The sequence below is a fragment of the Entelurus aequoreus genome, linkage group LG18 (assembly GCF_033978785.1).
Source record: "Entelurus aequoreus isolate RoL-2023_Sb linkage group LG18, RoL_Eaeq_v1.1, whole genome shotgun sequence".
In the NCBI taxonomy this organism is placed as follows: domain Eukaryota; kingdom Metazoa; phylum Chordata; class Actinopteri; order Syngnathiformes; family Syngnathidae; genus Entelurus; species Entelurus aequoreus.
Window position 1 is genome coordinate 31,148,134 of NC_084748.1, and position 19,845 is coordinate 31,167,978.

A 19,845-nucleotide genomic window follows, 5' to 3' on the forward strand; every position below is an offset into this window, starting at 1 on the left:
TTTGGTCCTGACTCTAGGCACTAGCAAGAGACCACTCCCTGAGGATCTCAGAGCTCGAGATGGTTCGTATGGCTTTAACATGTCAGAGATATACTTTGGCACAAAATACTTATACACAAGGAGAGCCGTTATAAAGTCCATTCTCGGAGTAACAGGAAGCGAGTGCAGTGATCTAAGCACTGGACTAATATGGTCGTAGTTCCTGGTTCTAGTTAGAACTCGAGCAGCAGCATTTTTGATGTACTGCAGCTGCTCTACAGCTTGTTGAGAGAGCCCAGTGAGAAGGCCATTACAATAGTCTAACCTGCTGGAGACAAAGCCATGGATTAGTATTTCTAAGTCTGATTTAGACATTTTCCCTCTGATTTTGGCAATGTTTTTTAGGTGGTAAAAAGCTGCTGAAGTTATTGACTAATGTGGTTGTTAAAGTTGAAGTCTGAGTCCATTATTACTACTAGATTTTTAACCTGATTATTAGGTTTCAGTGAGAGGGTCTCAATGTGACTAATAATAATTTCTCATTGTTTCTGTAAGCCAAAGACAATGATCTCAGTTTTGTCTGAGTTGAGTTGAAGAAAATAGTTTTGCACCCACACACTGATCTGTTCCATGCAGGGACAAAGTGAATCAACAGGCCGACGTTCACCTGCCGTCAGTGACACGCAGATCTGATTGTCATCTGCGTAGTTGTGGTTGGACACATTGAAGCTGCGTATTAGCTGGCCTAGCGGTAGCATGTACAAGTTGAACAATAGAGGTCCCAGTATCGAGCCCTTTGAGTGGAAGTAAGGTCCCTCCAAAACCCATATTACCGTAATTGATTAGGAGATGTACATGTATTTTGCTACATTTAGTGTATATTGTTTAGAATAAACACACATAATTATAATAAACAATTGTCCTTTCTCCAGATGAGCAACAAGCGCTCCAACAGTTTTCGAAGGGCCATCCTGCAAGGGAGCCGGCAAATTAAAGGCAGCAGTCTCAGAGACGAGGTGGGTTTGGGTCTTTCTCAGCGCCTGGTCCGACACGTGGCTTACGAGACGCTGCCCCGTGAAGTCGATCGCAAGTGGTATTTTGACAGCTACAACTACTGGCCCCCACCCTGGCTAATCCTGACCATCACCGTTGTTGAGGTAAAGTGCTCTACTGTTGAAATGATGTATGTGTCTCTCAAAAGACCCGAACTGGGAAAAGAAAGCATAACATAATGTCTGTGTGTCGATACACCTAAAACTGCACACTTAGAGCCTGATTTACTAAAGGATTGCGTGTACTAAAACATGTGCAAACCTGATAGCACGCGCAATGCTGATCTACTAATCATGTGCAAAGTGGATTGTGTTAAGTGAGGAGAATAAGGCGTGCAATCCAATTAGCATCTCTGTTTTCATTAGTAGGCAAAATATACGCTGATCATCAAAAAGCCCACAATACTGGGAGGAGAAAATGCAAATATAAATATTTAGCACGCGCAATGTGATTTATCAACACTCATCACCGTTTTGCGAGCAATATTTAACGTTTTATTTAGCACATGTCAGAAGGACGTGCAAACTGACAGTTCCACACATGGCAGCTGGATCAGCGCTCGCGCTTCACAGACAGTCGATGGTCAGGTGAGAATTATCCTTTCTACATGTGTGTGTCAACATTTTGGTGGACGGTCAGAAAAAAATATATCGAACATATCGTCTATTCAGCAATTTCCTTTTATAATTTTATAGCTGCTGGATGACTTATGGGGATGATTACAATGATTTCGATTGATGCTTTTTTGTTTTTTATATCGTAGAAATATATTACTACAATATACCTCCTACATAAAAATATGTCTTCCCTGATGCATTTCCATGCGTTTTAGTCATTCCAGACACACTATTGCTCTGTTGATGTGACCCACTGCCTCCCGCACAGAATGTGAAAGTGAAAGTACAATACTTACTGCATAAACACTTTATAGGGCGCAACAAATGTTCAATTTAATGGCAATGACTACAGTACTTCCTGACTATGGCAACCCACCTAGGACAAACTGAAATGAATGCATACTTGCAAGTGATACTCATACGTGTAAAAAGACACAATATAACAACTGGACGCACAGCTAAATGTTACATAATTTTTATTTTATTTTATAATCAAACAAATGAACATTTATTACTACCATATAAACACACACACAAGATTGCCAAAATTTGGTACTGTTGAGTTTTGGTATCAATTCCCAAGTATAGGTAATTAGTTGTGCATCGGTTCAAATGTGAAAGGTACCCATCCTTATGTGTATGAGTCAACTTGGCGAGTGTTTTGGCTCTATTCACCCTATATCTTATTTACAACATCTCTGTCATTTGCATTGTGGTTACAGGAATCTTTCTTAAAGGGTCCAAGGGTACTCTTGGTGTATTGGCATGTAGGGAAAAAAAAATCTATTAAAGTTTGACCCCCAAGTTGTATTGACTTGCAATTTCTCTCACAGCTCCATGCATTCTATAAAACACCCGGTGGAACTTAACAGCGGTTGGCTAATTCACCACAAAATTTGGTGCATACCTTTAGGGGACTGACAATTAACATGTGTGTGAACTTTGAGAACGATTGATTGCAAAACGGCCTTTGCAGTTTAGCAACTACTTGCTTACAAGTAATTTAGCATTTGTCTAATGAATATACAACGTTGAGGATATCTGTGTGGTATTTGTGTCTTTTATAGCATTTTAAACCCCAAAAAACAAAGGGGGTGCTACAAATGCCATGAGTTGTATTGATTGTTTCCTGCCTGAAAATAACATTAAATTGATTAGCGATAAATGTCAAATATATGTTCAACATTAACTACAATTCCTACCCAATAAGGTTTTTTTTCCTAGATTTTTACTGTCATTTCCATTCTCTGTTTTTCCTCTTCTAGGTAGTTGTGTTCTTATATTATGGATGTCATCTGGACCGTCTAGTTCTGCAGGTGTCGAGCCCATCGTTCCTTAAGAGTCCTCTACCTTACCACCCCCAGCTCCGGGCTCAGGCCTGGAGGTACTTCAGCTATATTTTCATGCACACAGGGTGAGTTATATTAAGCTATTTTTTTTCCTGTGCCACATAAACATTTATTTTTAGTAGGAACGTTTGATTGCGTCTTTGCACTGAGCCGAAGGGCGCGCTCACATCCGAGCCAGACTTGGGCCACGTTATTAAATTAATACCTCTGACATTCGAACTTGTACATTACAGTAGAACCTCTAAATTTGAATGAGCAATTTGGAATTCATCTGAAAATGTTTTGGAAAAATATGTTGAAATTCGGGCAGCACGGTGGAAGAGGGGTTAGTGCGTCTGTCTCACAATACGAAGGTCCTGAGTAGTCGTGAGTTCAATCCCGGCCTTGGGATCTTTCTGTGTGGAGTTTGCATGTTCTCCCCGTGACTGCGTGGGTTCCCTCCGGGTACTCCGGCTTCCTCCCACCTCCAAAGACATGCACCTGGGGATAGGTTGATTGGCAACACTAAATTGGCCCTAGTGTGTGAATGTGAGTGTGAATGTTGTCTGTCTATCTGTGTTGGCCCTGCGATGAGGTGGCGACTTGTCCAGGGTTTACCCCGCCTTCCGCCCGATTGTAGCTGAGATAGGCTCCAGCGCCCCCCGCTACTCCGAAGGGAATAAGCGGTAGAAAATGGATGGATGGATGTTGAAATTCACGCAGGGCATCAGCAAACCTCTTAAAGTACCAGTAGAGTGGAAAAACACGTCGACTATATATGCTTATTTGTGTTTCCAATAAACCATATCAAATTATATTTACAATCCGCAAAGTATGTGAAAGTACCGTCTAAAATGTCACAAAATGCCACAAATTCAGTCAGCCACTTTGAATATTCCGCTCCGAACATCATCGGTAATTTCCGTAGAATCTGCGTCACTGGCGCAACGCTGCTGCACTCTGACCATGTTATTAGATCAGTTGTACTGGAAATACGCAAACATTTGAAAGAGATGTGCTGTTCATCATTCACAATCCTTATGTAAGACAAGAACACATATGCTTGGCTTTTTTTATGCATTCAAAATCATAAATAAATAGCTAACCATTGAGTCAACAGATCGAGGGTGCTCTGTTGCGCTCATTGTACTCTCTCTAAAAACATCCAGAAAGCGCCAACAATACTCCATTTACATGTTGTGACCTGAAAATGAAGTAAATATAAGTGATATGGTTTTCATAAGCGCCAACGCAGATGGACTATTTTAGCGGCGCATTGATAGCAATGAGCTAATGCTATCTTACACTGCTATTGTTGACATACTATAAGTTTGCAACTGCTTCTACTTCGTCTCAAACTTGCTAAAAGTAATAATTCTAGATTATAATTCATGCATCTCTCACCTGGTAGTAGACCAATGTGGCCATGGTCTGACAGGCTGGTCGACTTTCTCATCCCAGAGGTGGCGAAAAAGACACAAGAAGACGCTTGTTGCAGCAACTTGTTTTTAACCCTTTTTGAGGATTGTGATTGATTCTTCATCTAAACAAGATTTTGTGAGCGTCCCGTCGGTCGGCATTCCAGCGAGAGTGGAAATATTACAGTAAGTGTTTGTTTTATTATGGTTTAATATGGTTATGTTGTATGTTTACTTACCAATGCTGTGGATGCTAGTGTCACAATAAAGCTGCATCCGGGCAGCAGTCGGCTTTCTAAAACTTATTGCTCATCCTCTTTGTGTTCGAGCTCAAAAATGTAAGATCCTGGATCATAGTTTTTCCCAAAGTAATCATTGTTGGCTTTCACAAAGTCTGCTTGATTAGCATTGTTGTTGATGGGTTAAGTTAAAGTTAAAGTACCACCATTAGTCACACACACACTAGGTGTGGTGAAATAACCCTCTGCATTTGACCCATCCCCTTGTTCCACCCCCTGGGAGGTGAGGCGAGCAGTGAGCATCAGCGGTGGCCGCACTCGGGAGTCATTTTGGTGATTTAACCCCCAACTCCAACCCTTGATGCTGAGTGCCATGCAGGGAGGTAATTGCTCCCATTTTTATAGTCTTTGGTATGACTCGGCCGAACTCACGACCTAAGGGATCTTTGGTTTGTAGCGCGATGTCGCGCGATCACAGGAGTGGCTTTCATTATTATCTCTCAAAATGGCTCAGGACTCTCCTTGAGATTGATACTACTTTGATCATGTCTATTTATTTGCAGACTTTGGAAGTCTTTTGGTGTCATGAATCATATACATAGCATAGCTTCAATATAGAGACAACTTGTTTTTCCACTCTACTGACACTTTAAGACCTCAGTGCAGCGAGTATCAAAGGATTAACTCTACACATGTGTTGCTACATATGTAGCACATATGATCACTTTTACAAAAATACATTTTTATTAATGTGAAGCAGGAATATGGGACACAAGCTGGTTTAGTTGCATTGTGTGTAGACTTGCACTGCAATTGTAAAAACTAAGCAGAAGCTGGGTTGAAATAAATTAACTCTGGTGATTGGTCGAGTAATATATCCGTATTAACAGTTTGGTATCATATTGGATCCCATAAATCAAAGTGTTTGCTGTCTGGGCTGGAGATGTCCTTGTGTGTTTGGACTTTCCTCCCCCAGTTGATCGATATCTCCTATTGTCTCCTTCCTGATCATCAAACGATCGCTCAGCTTGTCATTGTGGTGGGGATGCTGTGTTTATCACGAACTAAATAGATTATTGACGCTGTCTCAGTGGAAAGGTTTGTGCGTGCTTCTTTGTTTGCTTGCTGTGAATGTGTGCTCATTCCTATCAGGATACAGCAGCTTTTTTTTTTGTGTTTTCCACAAACAGAGCACTCCACTTTCAAGCAGGATCCCGGCCGTATTTGTTTCAGCTTCGCCATGCGACTGTGTCATTTAGCTGTAAACAAACATGAAATAGAGATGAAGGTCTAAGTCAGACAGAACACAAGCAAATATGGGACAGAGGAAGACAGCTGCTGTGCTTTTGTATTTTGGACACAGCTGAGTTTTGTTTCTGCTGCTAAATGAGGACATCGCAGCAATGAAGGACACAGGGAACGTTTGTGGACTAATAATTCTCGTTTGAATATTTGCTACTACCACCAAGATCTGCACCTGCGGCGGCTCGGTGTAATCTGTAATTTATCTCCTGCTTCAAAGGCCTGTTTGCACAAAGCTTTAACTGACATTAAAACCAGACTTCTGGAGCACAAAAATAAACAAAACAGACAAACGGGTAGTAGAAGACAAAAGTGAGTAAAAACGTCTTAAGAAATTCCAAGTAACTTTTTTCTGTTACTTCTTTTTGTTTATTATGTGATAAATGAAAAGAAGCCGCTTGTGAGTGCTTACGACAAACAGAAGTATTTACAATATGCTTTTAGATAAGTTTAAAGGGAACATGCATTTGATGGTTATGGACATACTGTATGTGCTTCTTTACAAAGTGACATCGCCACTTACTAGCCTGGCAATCTTTCAATCATTTTAAAAGATTTTATCATGATTTTCTACATTTAAAACACCTCCTAGAGGTATGCATAACATGTAATGGTGGTTCTTTGGTGAAAAATGTGCATAGATTCTGTTTTACAAACCAATTTTCAGACCAACAGTTAGTTTTGAGAGGCGGAGTTGTTAGATGCAAATGAACCTCTCCTCACCACGCCCCCTCCACCATCAGCTTTTTGTAGTTTTTTAACTTTCTGGGTTTTATTGGAGGAAGGAAGCCCGGTTGACGTACTGGAACTTTACACACTGGCTAAGGTTAAACTTCGAGCGAGTCTAACTTTCTAATGCTAGATCCTGGACGTATACATGTGTATATTGACAATAAAAGGCTTTTCTTTTCTATATCATGTATGGTAAATAAGTCAGTCTATGGCTGCTTCGAATTGTAAACAATAGAGTCTCAAGGCTATCAGATATGCTAAGAGCTGCCTCGTGAATGTAGTAACGGATTATATAATTTACTTGTCAATTGCCAAACACAATAGGCACTGATCCAGTGAAAAGTAATTTTTAGGAAAATATTTTTTTATTTTGCCAGAGGACGGTGATGCTATTGTCTTACAGTAGAAGGCTAAGCTAGTTATACACTAACTCAAGCTAACATTGCTAACCAATATTCACACATTTTAGGCTTAATGGCCTAAAATTAAAATTCCAGATTTGTTCACAAAAAAATGTATTTCCGATTTTTTTAAGAACCAATCGATCAATCAAATTTTAATTACATAGCCCCTTATCACAAATGTCTCAAAGGGCTGCACAAGCCACAACAACATCCTCGGCTCGGGTCCCCCATCAGGGCAAGAAAAAAAACCAACCCAATGGGAACAACGAGAAACCTTGGAAGGGACCGCAGATGCGGGGTGACCGATGTAATGGATGCCGACTGGAAACCTTTGAATACAAATGACAGAGATAATTCAAAACAAGTTTTTATTTAATTTAATTAAAAACTCATAGTTTTAAATGAATCACTCTATTTTACTCTTAGCAAAATTCTAATTTGTATAATGTTGTTTTTTTTAGACCAGATATAAATTGTACTTGGAAAGCAATACTTCTGCTAGAATAGATTACTTTTGTTAACCAAAATGTAGTATTGCACATTTTGCATGTAAATAAACAATCTCCAACATCAATAAAGTGCAAACTTCAAACTTCTGTCTTGAATAAAATACTTCTGTCAATAAAAATGTAGCATTATACATTGTATCCAAATAAAATATGAAGTAAAACATTGAGAGGACTAAAGTTTGTTTCAGTAAGTGGATAAAGTAAACGCAGCCTTTTTCATTCACACATCTTGGCTTTGTGCAGGGCAACTGCTTTAGTGATCGTTCTACGCATTGTGCTTCTTTCTCATCATACATGGCATCATCAAACATACCTGGAGTAAATGGTTGCACCATACTAAAGTGAATTTTAGCCCGGAGTTTGATGTTGCGTCTTGTTTGACATGAAAGAGTTGTATTTTCCACGCTCAGCTGGAGGCTTCGGTACTTTCAGACGCTGTTTGTTGTGTTGCTACCTTTTTAAAATGAACTTTGCACCATGCAGTCACTTGTTCCATGCCTGCTGCCGCAAAACCAAAGTACTGACAACACTTTTCTCTTCTGTGGAACAAACCTCTTGATCTTGTTAGCGTTAGCATTAGCCATGTTTTTGCCATGTGTGCCACAAAGGAAGTAAGGGGACGGCACAAGTTACGGAAGCTCCTGAGGGGCAAAAATAATGCTGTAGCAAGAGGAGAAAAAATCTATTATTTTTCTTTCTTAAATCATCTGCAACAAAAAACTCGAATATATCGATATGTTGCCTAGGTCTAACACATTTTTACTTACCAGTTCATTGTTTCCTCCATTGCCATAAATAGTAGTCACTGAGCCCAACATAAAAAGTATTTTAACCTTTTGGGAAAGTTTGTTAGTGAAGCAGGACTCTTGGCTCACACTCGAAGTAATTTCTTCACAGTTGAAGGCACATTGCTGAAAAACAAAAAAAGTAAATAATTCTTCAGATCAGACTGGAGGTTCAAATGTAGTGTCCTATGTTGGGTAATACAACCAATAACAGCATTTTTGTTCTTTGAGTCGAATCTTGGCCATTTTGTCGTCGAAACTACAGATGCGCACATAAACTAACAATGGTAGACACACGCGAGGCAGTCTGGGTAGATGTATACCTTATATGGATAATCCGCTGACGATGTTCCCAATTAGTGACGTCACCATTTGTGCACATTCTAAATGAACCGTTTGGAGGACGTAGCTAAGAAGGCAAGATTGTTTTATAAATATCCCCGCAATGCCTCTACGCTTTGATTTCAAATTTACAGGACTTAAGCAGATCCCAAATGCACAACAGAAAGTAACAACAGGTAAAAATAAAGTTTGTTTTGCATGATAGGGCCCCTTTAAAGTATTCAATTTTCTACAGGGGTAAACGCACAACAACAACCAAAATTACTCCACACTTCCAAAACACATGCAACTTGAAAGACACAACAGTGTCCAAAAACACACAAACTGCCAAAACAATAGTAATTTCACAAAACACAACACACGGATGCAGGGGAAACGCACAGCAACATCCAAAACACACACAAACCCCCAGAACACATGCAATACTGGGAAAACACAGTTCATTAAATCGGTATCTATATAATATTGGTTTAAAAAAAGTTGAATGAAAACAGAAAATATACTTTTTTACTCCCCAAACTTTCTTCAGGGCACTGGTAGGACTTGTTTCCTAGTAGCTATGGAGGGCCAAATGGGATAAAATTGAATAAATAATCAATCAATCAATCACATTTTATTTATATAGCCCTTAATCACAAATGTCTCAAAGGGCTGCACAAGCCACAACGACATCCTAGGCTCAAATCCCACATCAGGGCAAGAAAAACTCAACCCAATGGGAACAACATGAAATCCTGGAAGGGACCACAGATGTGGGGGATCCTCCCCCTTGGGTGACCGGTGCAAGTGGATACGGTTAATAATGTGAGAGTCCAGTCCAAAGTGGGGCCAGCAGGGGATCCTCTTGCATATAGACAAGTCGGGGCGCTTAGACGTCACCGACTGATGCATAAGGAGTGGTTCACCCTGGGTTCTGACTTCATAATGTAAAAGACCAGTCCATTGGGAGGCCAGCAGGGGATCATCATGAATGTAGACAAGTCAGCAGCACAGAGAGGTCACCAACTGATGCACAGATGAGTGGTCCACCCCGGGTCCTGACTTGGAACAGCCACCGCCTCCTCCGTGGAGGCTGTTCCGTGGTCACCTGATAACCTCTCCACAGAGGAGAGGGGGGCAGAGCAGAAAAGGGAGACGGCAGATCAACAGGTCTAAAAAGGGGGGTGTATTTAAAGGCTAGAGTACAAATGAGTTTTAAGATGGGACTTAAATGCTTCTACTTTTGGTAGCATCTCTAACCGTTCATTAGAGTACTGGAGCCCGAATAGAAAACACTCTTAAGCCCGCAAACTTGTTTTGTGCTCTGGGAAACACGAATAAGCCGGAGTTCTTAGAACGCAGATTTCTGGCCAGGACATATGGTACAATACATTAGCAAGATAGGATGACGCTAGACCCTTTAGTATTTTATACGTAAGTAGTAAAACCTTAAAGTCACATCTTAAGTGCACAGGAAGCCAGTGCAGGTGAGCCAGTATAGACATAATATGATCAAACTTTCTTCTTCTTGTCAAAAGTCTAGCAGCCGCATTTTGTACCAACTGTAGTCTTTTAATGCTTGACATAGGGAGACCCGAAAATAATACGTTACAGTAATCGAAACGAGACGTAACAAACGCATGAATAATGATCTCAGCGTCGCTGGTGGACAAAATGGGATGAATTTTAGTGATATTATAGAGATGAAAGAAGGATGTTTTAGTAACACTCTTAATGTGTGACTCAAATGAGAGAGTTGGGTAGAAGATAATACCCAGATTCTTTACAGAGTCGCCTAGTGTAATTGTTTGGTTGTCAAATGTTAAGATGGTTTTATTAAATAGGTGCCGGTGTCTAGCAGGACCGATAATCAGCAATTCTATTTTCATAGCGTTAAGATGCAAAACGTTGTTGGACATCCATTGTTTAATTTCATTAAGACGCGCCTCCAGGTGACCACAATCTGGCGTGTTGGTCAGCTTTAGGGGCATGTAGAGTTGGGTGTCATCAGCATAACAGTGAACGCTAATGCCGTATTTGCGTATGAGGTCACCTTGCGGCACCATGTAGATGCTGAATAGTGCAGGACCAAAAACCCAACCCTGTGGAATTCGGCACGTTACCTTCACATACTCTGAGGTCACATTGTTATGGGAGACGCACTGCATCCTGTCAGTAAGATAGGAGTTAAACCAAGAAAAGGCTAAGTCTGACATACCAATATATGTTTTGATACGTTCTGATAGAATGTTATGATCGACGGTATCAAAAGCAGCGCTAAGATCAAGGAGCAGCAACATGGATGACGCATCAGCATCCATAGTTAGCAATAGATCATTAGTCATTTTTGCGAGGGCTGTCTCCATAAAGTGACTTGCCCTGAAACCGGACTGAGAGGATTCACAGAGATTGTTAGATGATAAGTGTTCATTTAGCTGCTGTGCAACAATTTTTTCCAGATTACCATGAGGTCAGGATCGAGGTTAGGTCTTTTGAGCGGAGGTTGAATACCGGCTTTTTTTTAATGCTAAGGGGAACAGTGCCAGAGGAAAGTGATAAGTGAATAATATTTAGCACTGATGGTCCTAATTATACATTGATAAGTTTCCCAGGAAGTGGGTCAAGTAAACATGTTGTTTGTTTTGTCCCATTTACAAGTCGCAGGAGATCTATTGCTTCAAAAAGAGAGAGATTATTTTGCAGGACAATATCCGTCGTACATACATTCGTATCTGCGTTAATAGAACCCAGTTGTAGCTTGGACGTGCCGTCTTTAATCTCCTTTCTTATGAGTTCAATTTTCTTGGTAAGTAAATTGATAAAGTCGTCAGCCGAGTAGGTGGAGCTACAGGGAGGAGTCCCATTAGGGGTTGGGGATGCTACTGTACTGAAAACATATTTAGGATCGGATCGTTTTTAATGAGGCGGATGAGATTGGAGTAGTAATTGGTTTTAGCAAAGGTAAGCGCGTGTTTATAAGTTATTAAACTATCACTCCATGCTTGATGGAAAACTACAAGTTTATACATTTTTAAACCATTATTAAAATCAATCCAATCAATCAATCAAAATGTATTTATATAGCACTTAATCACAAGTGCCTCAAAGGGCTTCACATACCACAACGACATTCTCGGATCTGAACCCACATTCGGGCAAGACAAAACTCAACCGAATGGGAACAATGAGAACATTTGTGAGAGACTGCAGGTGTGCACATTAATATATTAAATCATGAATATTTTTTTAATGAATATTAAAATAATTAAGTCATGAAATAATTAATTAAATAATAAACTGATTTATTGATTAAATAACTAAATGTAATTTGACATTAAATACATTTATGACACATTTATGAACACATTTATGTGCTCAATTCCGATTAAAATTAATTATTGACAGATTTAAGTCATTATTTAAAGATTTATTTAATTCTGTCCCATTTTATCCTCAATAACTAACTTCTGATTTCATCGTACGTCTGTTGTTTTCCCCATGTTGCATGTACTTTGGCTGTCGGCCACCGTAAATGTCACTGAAACAAGACAAGGGAGGGCTTTCATGCATTTGAACTCCTCATTGTTCATGGTCTATGTGTGTGTAACAGGATTGAACACCTCAGCCTGAACATGGCCATGCAGCTGCTGGTAGGAGTCCCCCTAGAAATGGTCCACGGAGCCGCCAGGATTGGACTTGTCTACGTGTGCGGCGTTCTAGCAGGTGGGCTGGGCGACAAGAGCACACATTAGAGGACAATTTGCATACATTTTCTCTGATATTCACACACAGATCCTGAGACAAAATCACACACACAAGGTTTCACTTTTCAAATGTAGCGTTTGCTTGTTGTGTGTTTTCTATTCCATTAACAGCAGCCTATCAGGTTCCATTTAGTCACGTAAAGAATCAAACATGTGTTTGATTGTGTAGGCTTCTGGGCAGATGGCTTTGTGTTTCTGTGTTTCTACCAGCTGTGGAGGGATCCTGGAGGTTGTACAATGTCCATTCAAACCCCCCACATTTCCCTTCAGTGCGTGTACAAAAAGGGCACAGACACATAATAGGCACACAAAAAAAATTGACTGACGCAAGAAGGGAGATGGATTTGTATTATTTTAATGACCCTATAGTCTCCACATCCTTCCGACTTAAAGGGGACCTATGATGAATTTCATGTTTTAAATTATGTATGTTACAATGTTGGATACTCATGTTAAACAGTGCCCAAGTATCAAATCATAAGATTCATGTATTTTGGTTTGAGCTTGCACATAGTTTCTGATGCCTCTGTTCGTCGTGTTTTGCATTCTGGCTTTGTCGTGGACGCATTTATCTAGACCAGGGGTAGGGAACCTATGGCTCTAGAGCCAGATGTGGCTCTTTTGATGACTGCATCTGGCTCTCAGATAAATCCTAGCTGACATTGCTTAACACGATAAGTAATGAATAATTCCGCTGGTCATCACAGTGTTAAAAATAACCACGTATCAACCAGACTACAAAGCCATCAGCAAAACCATGCAGCATTAATGGTAAGAAGTATTTGATTTATTATTGGTTACCTTCAGAATAACAATGTTATTAAAAAGAAAAAGAGACTTATTATACTCTAAATGTCGGTCTTACTTAAAAATGCACGCACTTAGTTGTATTCAGAGTTAAAGAATATTATATGGCTCTCACGGAAATACATTTTAAAATATTTGGCTTTAATGGCTCTCTCAGCCAAAAAGGTTCCCGACCCCTGATCTAGACATTAAGTCAAGCTCTCAGCCAGAGTGGGGGGGCTTTTTATTTCAGAGTCTGAATTGATGGGCGTACCAGATGTTGTGACCGGGTGAATCTGTTAATAAAGTTTATTTTCGACAGTGACGGGGGGAAAATTAGCAGTGATGACTTCAAGATATACATCTAAACAGTAAAAAAATTTAAAAAAGATACATTCTGATACTTTTGGAGAGGGTGGGGCATGGTTTAATTTGCAATCTAGAAACACATATACAGTTTGTACAATCAAACATCTTGCAGAAAGACTGCTGCTACATTCCTTCAGTGTTTCGCGACCAGCAAGCACTCAAACAAGCACCGGACGGTGCAATAAACATTAGAAAAATACACAGAACGACCAAAAAAAATAACTTATTACCCTCATTTTGCCAAAGTCTTCCATTAGCTGTGGACCAACAATCACAGAAAAATCATGACTTTTGTGTGAAAAATGTCAACTGTGGTGGCTGCCTCCATTGTACGTGTATTACTCATTATTTATTATTCTAACTGATCTTTTTTTGTAACATGCTTAGTGAATATGTGCACTTTTGTAGTTATTTCCCCATATTTCTGCACAATAACTCATATATGGTAACACTGGCGAGCAGTAGAGAATATGGAGTGGTTTTTGGTCCGGAACATATTTTTCTTTTTTAATGAGATTTCCAGTTCATTTTATCATCTATTATTACACCCAAAAATGGTTTATTTTACTTTTTCATTGTCCGTCGATTTGTATTTGTGTTTGAGTTTCTCTTTTACTGTCACAGATTACAATTATTTTAGTTTTACTCAGTTTCAAAGATATTTAGATTTGTCAAACCATCTCTTAAATGCATTAATTTCTTTTGTTATTTGTTTTAGCTTCTGTGTGTTCTCTCCTGAACAAAACGCAGACGTTGTGTCGTGTGTTTACCTGACACAAGACGCTGTAATCGGTGGCCGCCAAAAAATATATGTTTTTCAGCTGTGCTCCATATGGGCCATTGTAAAACACTTTTCCACCACTTGCAGCAGTAATGACAATCTCAAACAAACAGAAGAAGTCTGTCGCTAAAGTTACAGAGAAGTTTCTTCAGTGCAAAAATTATGACTAAAGTGGTGAATCTGTTTTCATTTGGAGTTTACTTATATTGACATGTTTATTGTTAATTGAATTGAATTATTTTAGCACAACATAGGTGTATGTAAATTAATTTGTTGTCAGTTGTTTGAGTCCCTTCATTATTTTTCTAATCAGCCTGACTTAAGACTAAATTGTATGTGTTAAATAAATAATAATCTTTGTGATTACACATGGTTTCATACAAGGTTGTAAACTGCAAGTAAGTTAGACATAATATCAAGAGTAACATTACTATTCAGTGTTAATAGTTGAGTGGGCCCCGGTCCCATCTGTAGTAGAAAAATGGGTCAAAAAAGGTTAAGAACCCCTGATCTACACAAAAAGAAAGTGTTTTAAACCATTTCAAAGGTCACCCTTTAAGATCAAATCGTTAACAGGTTTTGCGCAAGTAAATGGTGTGCATTTCAGTAAAACATTTAAAAAATGTTCTTAAATGACATAATGATTCTGACAATAACATTGCATTTGTGTCCAAATGTTGGGGCCTTTTTTAGGTTAAATAAAATTATGCAAGCGACTAATACCCTGTGATTGATCATGATTAATCCTAATTCAAAAGTGTGATTGATCTGATTTAAAAAATTATCATTTGCGATCACTAACCTATGTCTATATACCGGTGTATATATATATATATATATATATATATATATATATATATATATATATATATATATATATATATATATATATATATATATATAAACTGATACAAGTAGGGAGATGGATGTTTATTGTTATAATAAACACTATTGTCTCCACATTCTTCCTTCTTAACTGCGACCACAATGCCATACTCTAGTCTCATATATGTGTGTAGGCGTGTGTTTCACTAAAGTAGTGGAAGCACTAATTTGTTGTATATAAAATGATGCATTGAGACTTTGATTAATATTCATGAAAATCGTCTCAATCTCTCAATTTCTCCAATGATGTGTGTGTGTGTGTGTGCGTGTGTGTGTGTGTGTGTGTGTGTGTGTGTGTGTGAGTGCAAGGGGTCAGCATCGACCCCCCCACTGTGTGTACCAGCTGAAGTGGCCCACACAGTATTAGGCTGCCAGTGAAATGAGGAGGAAATGCAGCATAAATCAGCCACATTAACATACAGGCGCACCGAGACACACAAGTCGGGGTTTTAATTAGATATCGACCACCATTGAGGGGGGGGGGTTCTATTGATTCTGATGTTTTTGGTTCATTGTGTCTGGCTGGAAATGATACTTCCTTTCAGACTGTTTGGCATCAAGCGGCTCAACGTGATAGAAAGAACACAAGCGTAAATGTGTCATCACAGCGGATTTTATGGTCCTCCTTAACGAAGGGGAGATAGTATTACCCTAATGACGTTTACTATTCAAATCCCATTACTATTTTAGATTACTCTTTGACAGCTGAATTCATTGTGCAGTAGTAAAATGTAATGGAACAAGTTTGTTCAAGGGTATTAAAAGAAGCAATGAATCTAGAGTTTATTTAAAGAGCAATACCACCATTATTCCTAAAACTGTATGTCTATTTTGAATATGACAGAATGAGACATGGACTGTCACAGTAGTTATTAGTTTTTTCACTGATTCATAATTTCACATTAGTTATGTGAATAATTTGTGTTGTTTTAGAATTGTCTTTATTCTATATCTATGTATAAAAAAGGCCTGTCTGAGGAAAATCCAATTGAGCGAGGTGGATAGACTCAGAAGCTCAGCTGGCACATGGGGGGGTTGTCAAAGTTCAGAGGTCAGGTAATGAGTCATTGAGGGGTCATTGACCCTCTTGGTGCGACACACATTGATGAATTAATGTGTATGTTGACAGCTGAGTCTTGGTAAGTAAACAATAGGAGATGATAATAACACGTTAAATTAGCATTTGCTTCCCATTTGTTTACATGAGGTCTTTTTAATGAAAATATCAAAGTTGAGGTTGGATTTGTTTATGTTAGAAGAAGAAAAAAGCAGGTCTTATTGGGAATGTTGAGAGTAATACAAGAGAATGAGGCGCACTCAAGAAGAAAAACATGTTGAGTTTAATTAACGTCAAGCCACAATTGTGTTTTGTCGTAATCACTTAATATTTTGTTTTAAGAAACATACACCTCATATTTTTTGCTTAACCACCACCATCAATATAATTTGTGAAACCTAACATTAGTTTAAGTCTACTTTTTTTTATTTTCATAGTGATGTCAAACAATTGATTTTTCAAATTGGATTAATCAGACTTTTGGATGAATCACAATGAATCACAATTAAAACTTGCTAGGGTAATTTAAATCATACTTGCCAACCTTGAGACCTCCAATATCGGGAGGGGGGGGGGGGGGGGGCTGGTCGGGGGGCGTGTTTGGGGCGTGGTTAAGAGGAGAGTATATTTACAGCTAGAATTCACCAAATCAAGTATTTTATATATATATATATATATATATATATATATATATATATATATATATATATATATATATATATATATATATATATATATATATATATATATATATATATATGTGTGTATGAAATACTTGACTTTCAGTGAATTCTACCTATATATATTTTTTTTAAATTTTTTTTTATTATACATATAAATAAAATACATACTTGAATTTCAGTGTTCTGCAGGCTATCCAGTAGATGGCAGTATTGTCCTGTTTAAGAGTGTCACAACATTGCTGTTTACGGCAGACGAACTGCTTTACGGTAGACTAAACGTGACTGCTGTTGTTGTGTGTTGTTACCGCGCTGGGAGGACGTTAATGAAACTGCCTAACAATAAACCCACATAAGAGACCAAGAACCTTGTTGTGCACTCTACTCTCTAAAAGCCGTAGATGTTATGTCGTCATCGGGCAGGCAAGCTATTTATATTGTGGGAAAGCGGACGTGAGAACGGCTGTCCCCACTCAGGTCCGCATTGAGCTGGAGGGGGCGTGGCCTCCAGCTCCGGCTGAATACCGGGAGTTTGTCGGGAGAAAATCTCTGCCGGGAGGTTGTCGGGAGAGGCGCTGAATACCGGGATTCTCCCGCTAAAAACGGGAGGGTTGGCAAGTATGATTTAAATTCACGTTAAAAAATTACAATATTTTGACACAAATGGAGTGTAATAGTGAAACTGTCATATAAACATTTGTTTACTTAAATGCATATTGTAACAGTGTATAATGAAGTGCACATTTCAAACAATCCTGCAATTATATTGCAAAGTGCTGACGTACACCAATAGATAATGTACTATACACAAATTACCTTGGTTTTATCTAAAGTCCCGTCGGAGTGTATTTTGAAACGAAATATGCCACATATGCCTTTCTCAGCTTTGCACTGGTGTATGCAATGACTTGATGATGGACGGTATAAGTAAACATCCACAGACGATTAAGGTAGAGGAGTTTATATATATTATGATGCAATATTTTTTGTTACATGCATTAATGCGTTAACTTTGACAGCCCTATTTTTTTTTGCGTAATTACAGTATACTGTAGGACAGTAGTACCTCTACTAAGCTTAAAAGGTTCAATGATGGAGCTCTTCACTCAAAACACTTGTATTTCCAATCAGCATTGCCTATTGAAATTAATTCAAATCAATTTAATTGGTGCTTGGCTTGTCCAAAACAGCACAATTTTAACATGTAACATGCCTTGTTAAAGTTAAAGTTAAAAATATTAGATAAGTAAAATTGGATGAAAAACAATATAATAGAATGTACGACAAACAACTACAGTAGTCTTATGAAGTAATGTAATAATAATTTACATAATTTACCTTAGAGAGATGGACTTCTATGGTATATACTTCAAGCTGCTTTTTTATTAAACACACAATCAGCAGCTTTTCCATATTTTCATGTATAAATGTCAACTGTTTTGATATTATTTCAACGTCCATGGCTGGCATTATCGACTCATTCTGCTTCAGTATGGCGCAGACTAGCAGTGCTTCGGCTCCTTTGCCAAGTTGGCTTCACGCTCAGTCATGTTTTTTGAATATTTTGTTCCTTAATTCAATGAATGTCATCCACTTCATCTCAGAACTGTCCTTTAACACTTACTTTGTTTCCAGTGGTTTCTGTTTCTTTATCTATTTGAATTAGGACAGTGCATAATAACCAACGTGTCGACAAGAAAACAGTTTTAACTTAAATATGCTGGAATCTAAAGAATCGAGCTTCCCTTAGAAGTGTAAAAAAATAGTGCAGGTAAGCACTTAACACAAACTGTCGAAAATATGAGGCAAATGCGGAGAAAAAATGTGAAAAAACAAGTTGTCATTATTTGATTAACATGAGCATATAGGGGCCCATTTAGACCCATGTGTGGGTACACCCAACCTGACAGGATATATAACTCAGTGGCACTTGCACATGAGGAAAAGCAACATAGTTTGTGTCTAGTTCAACAGCATGAATCAATGCAGATGTTCTATTTTTGTAAGAAAGTATATCTGGGTGAGGTTATCTGACCTGTCATGTGTCTGATCACTGCAGGGTCTCTGGCAGTGTCCGTCACCGACATGACAGCTCCCGTGGTCGGTTCATCTGGCGGCGTGTACGCCCTGGTCTCTGCACACCTGGCCAATGTAGTCATGGTAGGTTGTGTTCTGAGTCTGTGCATGTATGCGTGTGTGGATGGTTAGAACATCACTCAGCCATCCTCATAGCGGTGTCTTTTGGGGCCCAGCAGGTGCAGCTCTATCTGCACGTGCCATACATTCCTGGGCATTTTGTGATGTCAAAAGAAAAGCATGCTTTTATCCTTGGTTGTAATAAACATCTTTATGTTCTCCGTCAACTATTTTTCTCTTTTTTTCAGAATTGGTCTGGTATGAAGTGTCAATTTAAATTATTCCGGATGGCCATGGCTCTGGTGTGCAGTAAGTCTAATTATACACTCTCCTTTTTGACCTCCTATTACTTCTTACCTTGTCTTTGGAAACAAATCCAGTGTAAGTCCAGAACAAGCAACATGAAATGTCCTCATATTTTGACTGTTTAAAAAGACAATTGTGATTCTCTCTTACAATAGTTTTTTTTTGGATAGATAATGGAACCTTACCTACTCAGTGGCCTAGTGGTTAGAGTGTCCGCCCTGAGATCGGTAGGTTGTGAGTTCAAACCCCGGCCGAGTCGTACCAAAGACTATAAAAATGGGACCCATTACCTCCCTGCTTGGCACTCAGCATCAAGGGTTGGAATTGGGGGTTAAATCACCAAAAATGATTCCCGGGCGCGGCACCGCTGCTGCCCACTGCTCCCCTCACCTCC

At 38.9% G+C, this 19,845-nt stretch overlaps 1 protein-coding gene across 2 annotated transcripts in view; it reads left to right on the top strand.

Moving 5' to 3' along the window:
• Window positions 1-19,845, top strand: part of LOC133634025 (rhomboid-related protein 3-like) — a 101,893-nt gene that overhangs the window by 76,228 nt on the left and 5,820 nt on the right. The window contains exons 5-9 of one of the 2 annotated variants that reach the window (XM_062026935.1): window positions 912-1,136; window positions 2,915-3,063; window positions 12,298-12,410; window positions 19,069-19,169; window positions 19,394-19,454. In XM_062026935.1, coding sequence (XP_061882919.1) covers window positions 912-1,136; window positions 2,915-3,063; window positions 12,298-12,410; window positions 19,069-19,169; window positions 19,394-19,454 — 649 coding nt within the window. The remainder of the gene's footprint in view (window positions 1-911; window positions 1,137-2,914; window positions 3,064-12,297; window positions 12,411-19,068; window positions 19,170-19,393; window positions 19,455-19,845) is intronic. The other variant, XM_062026936.1, reaches the window with a different exon arrangement.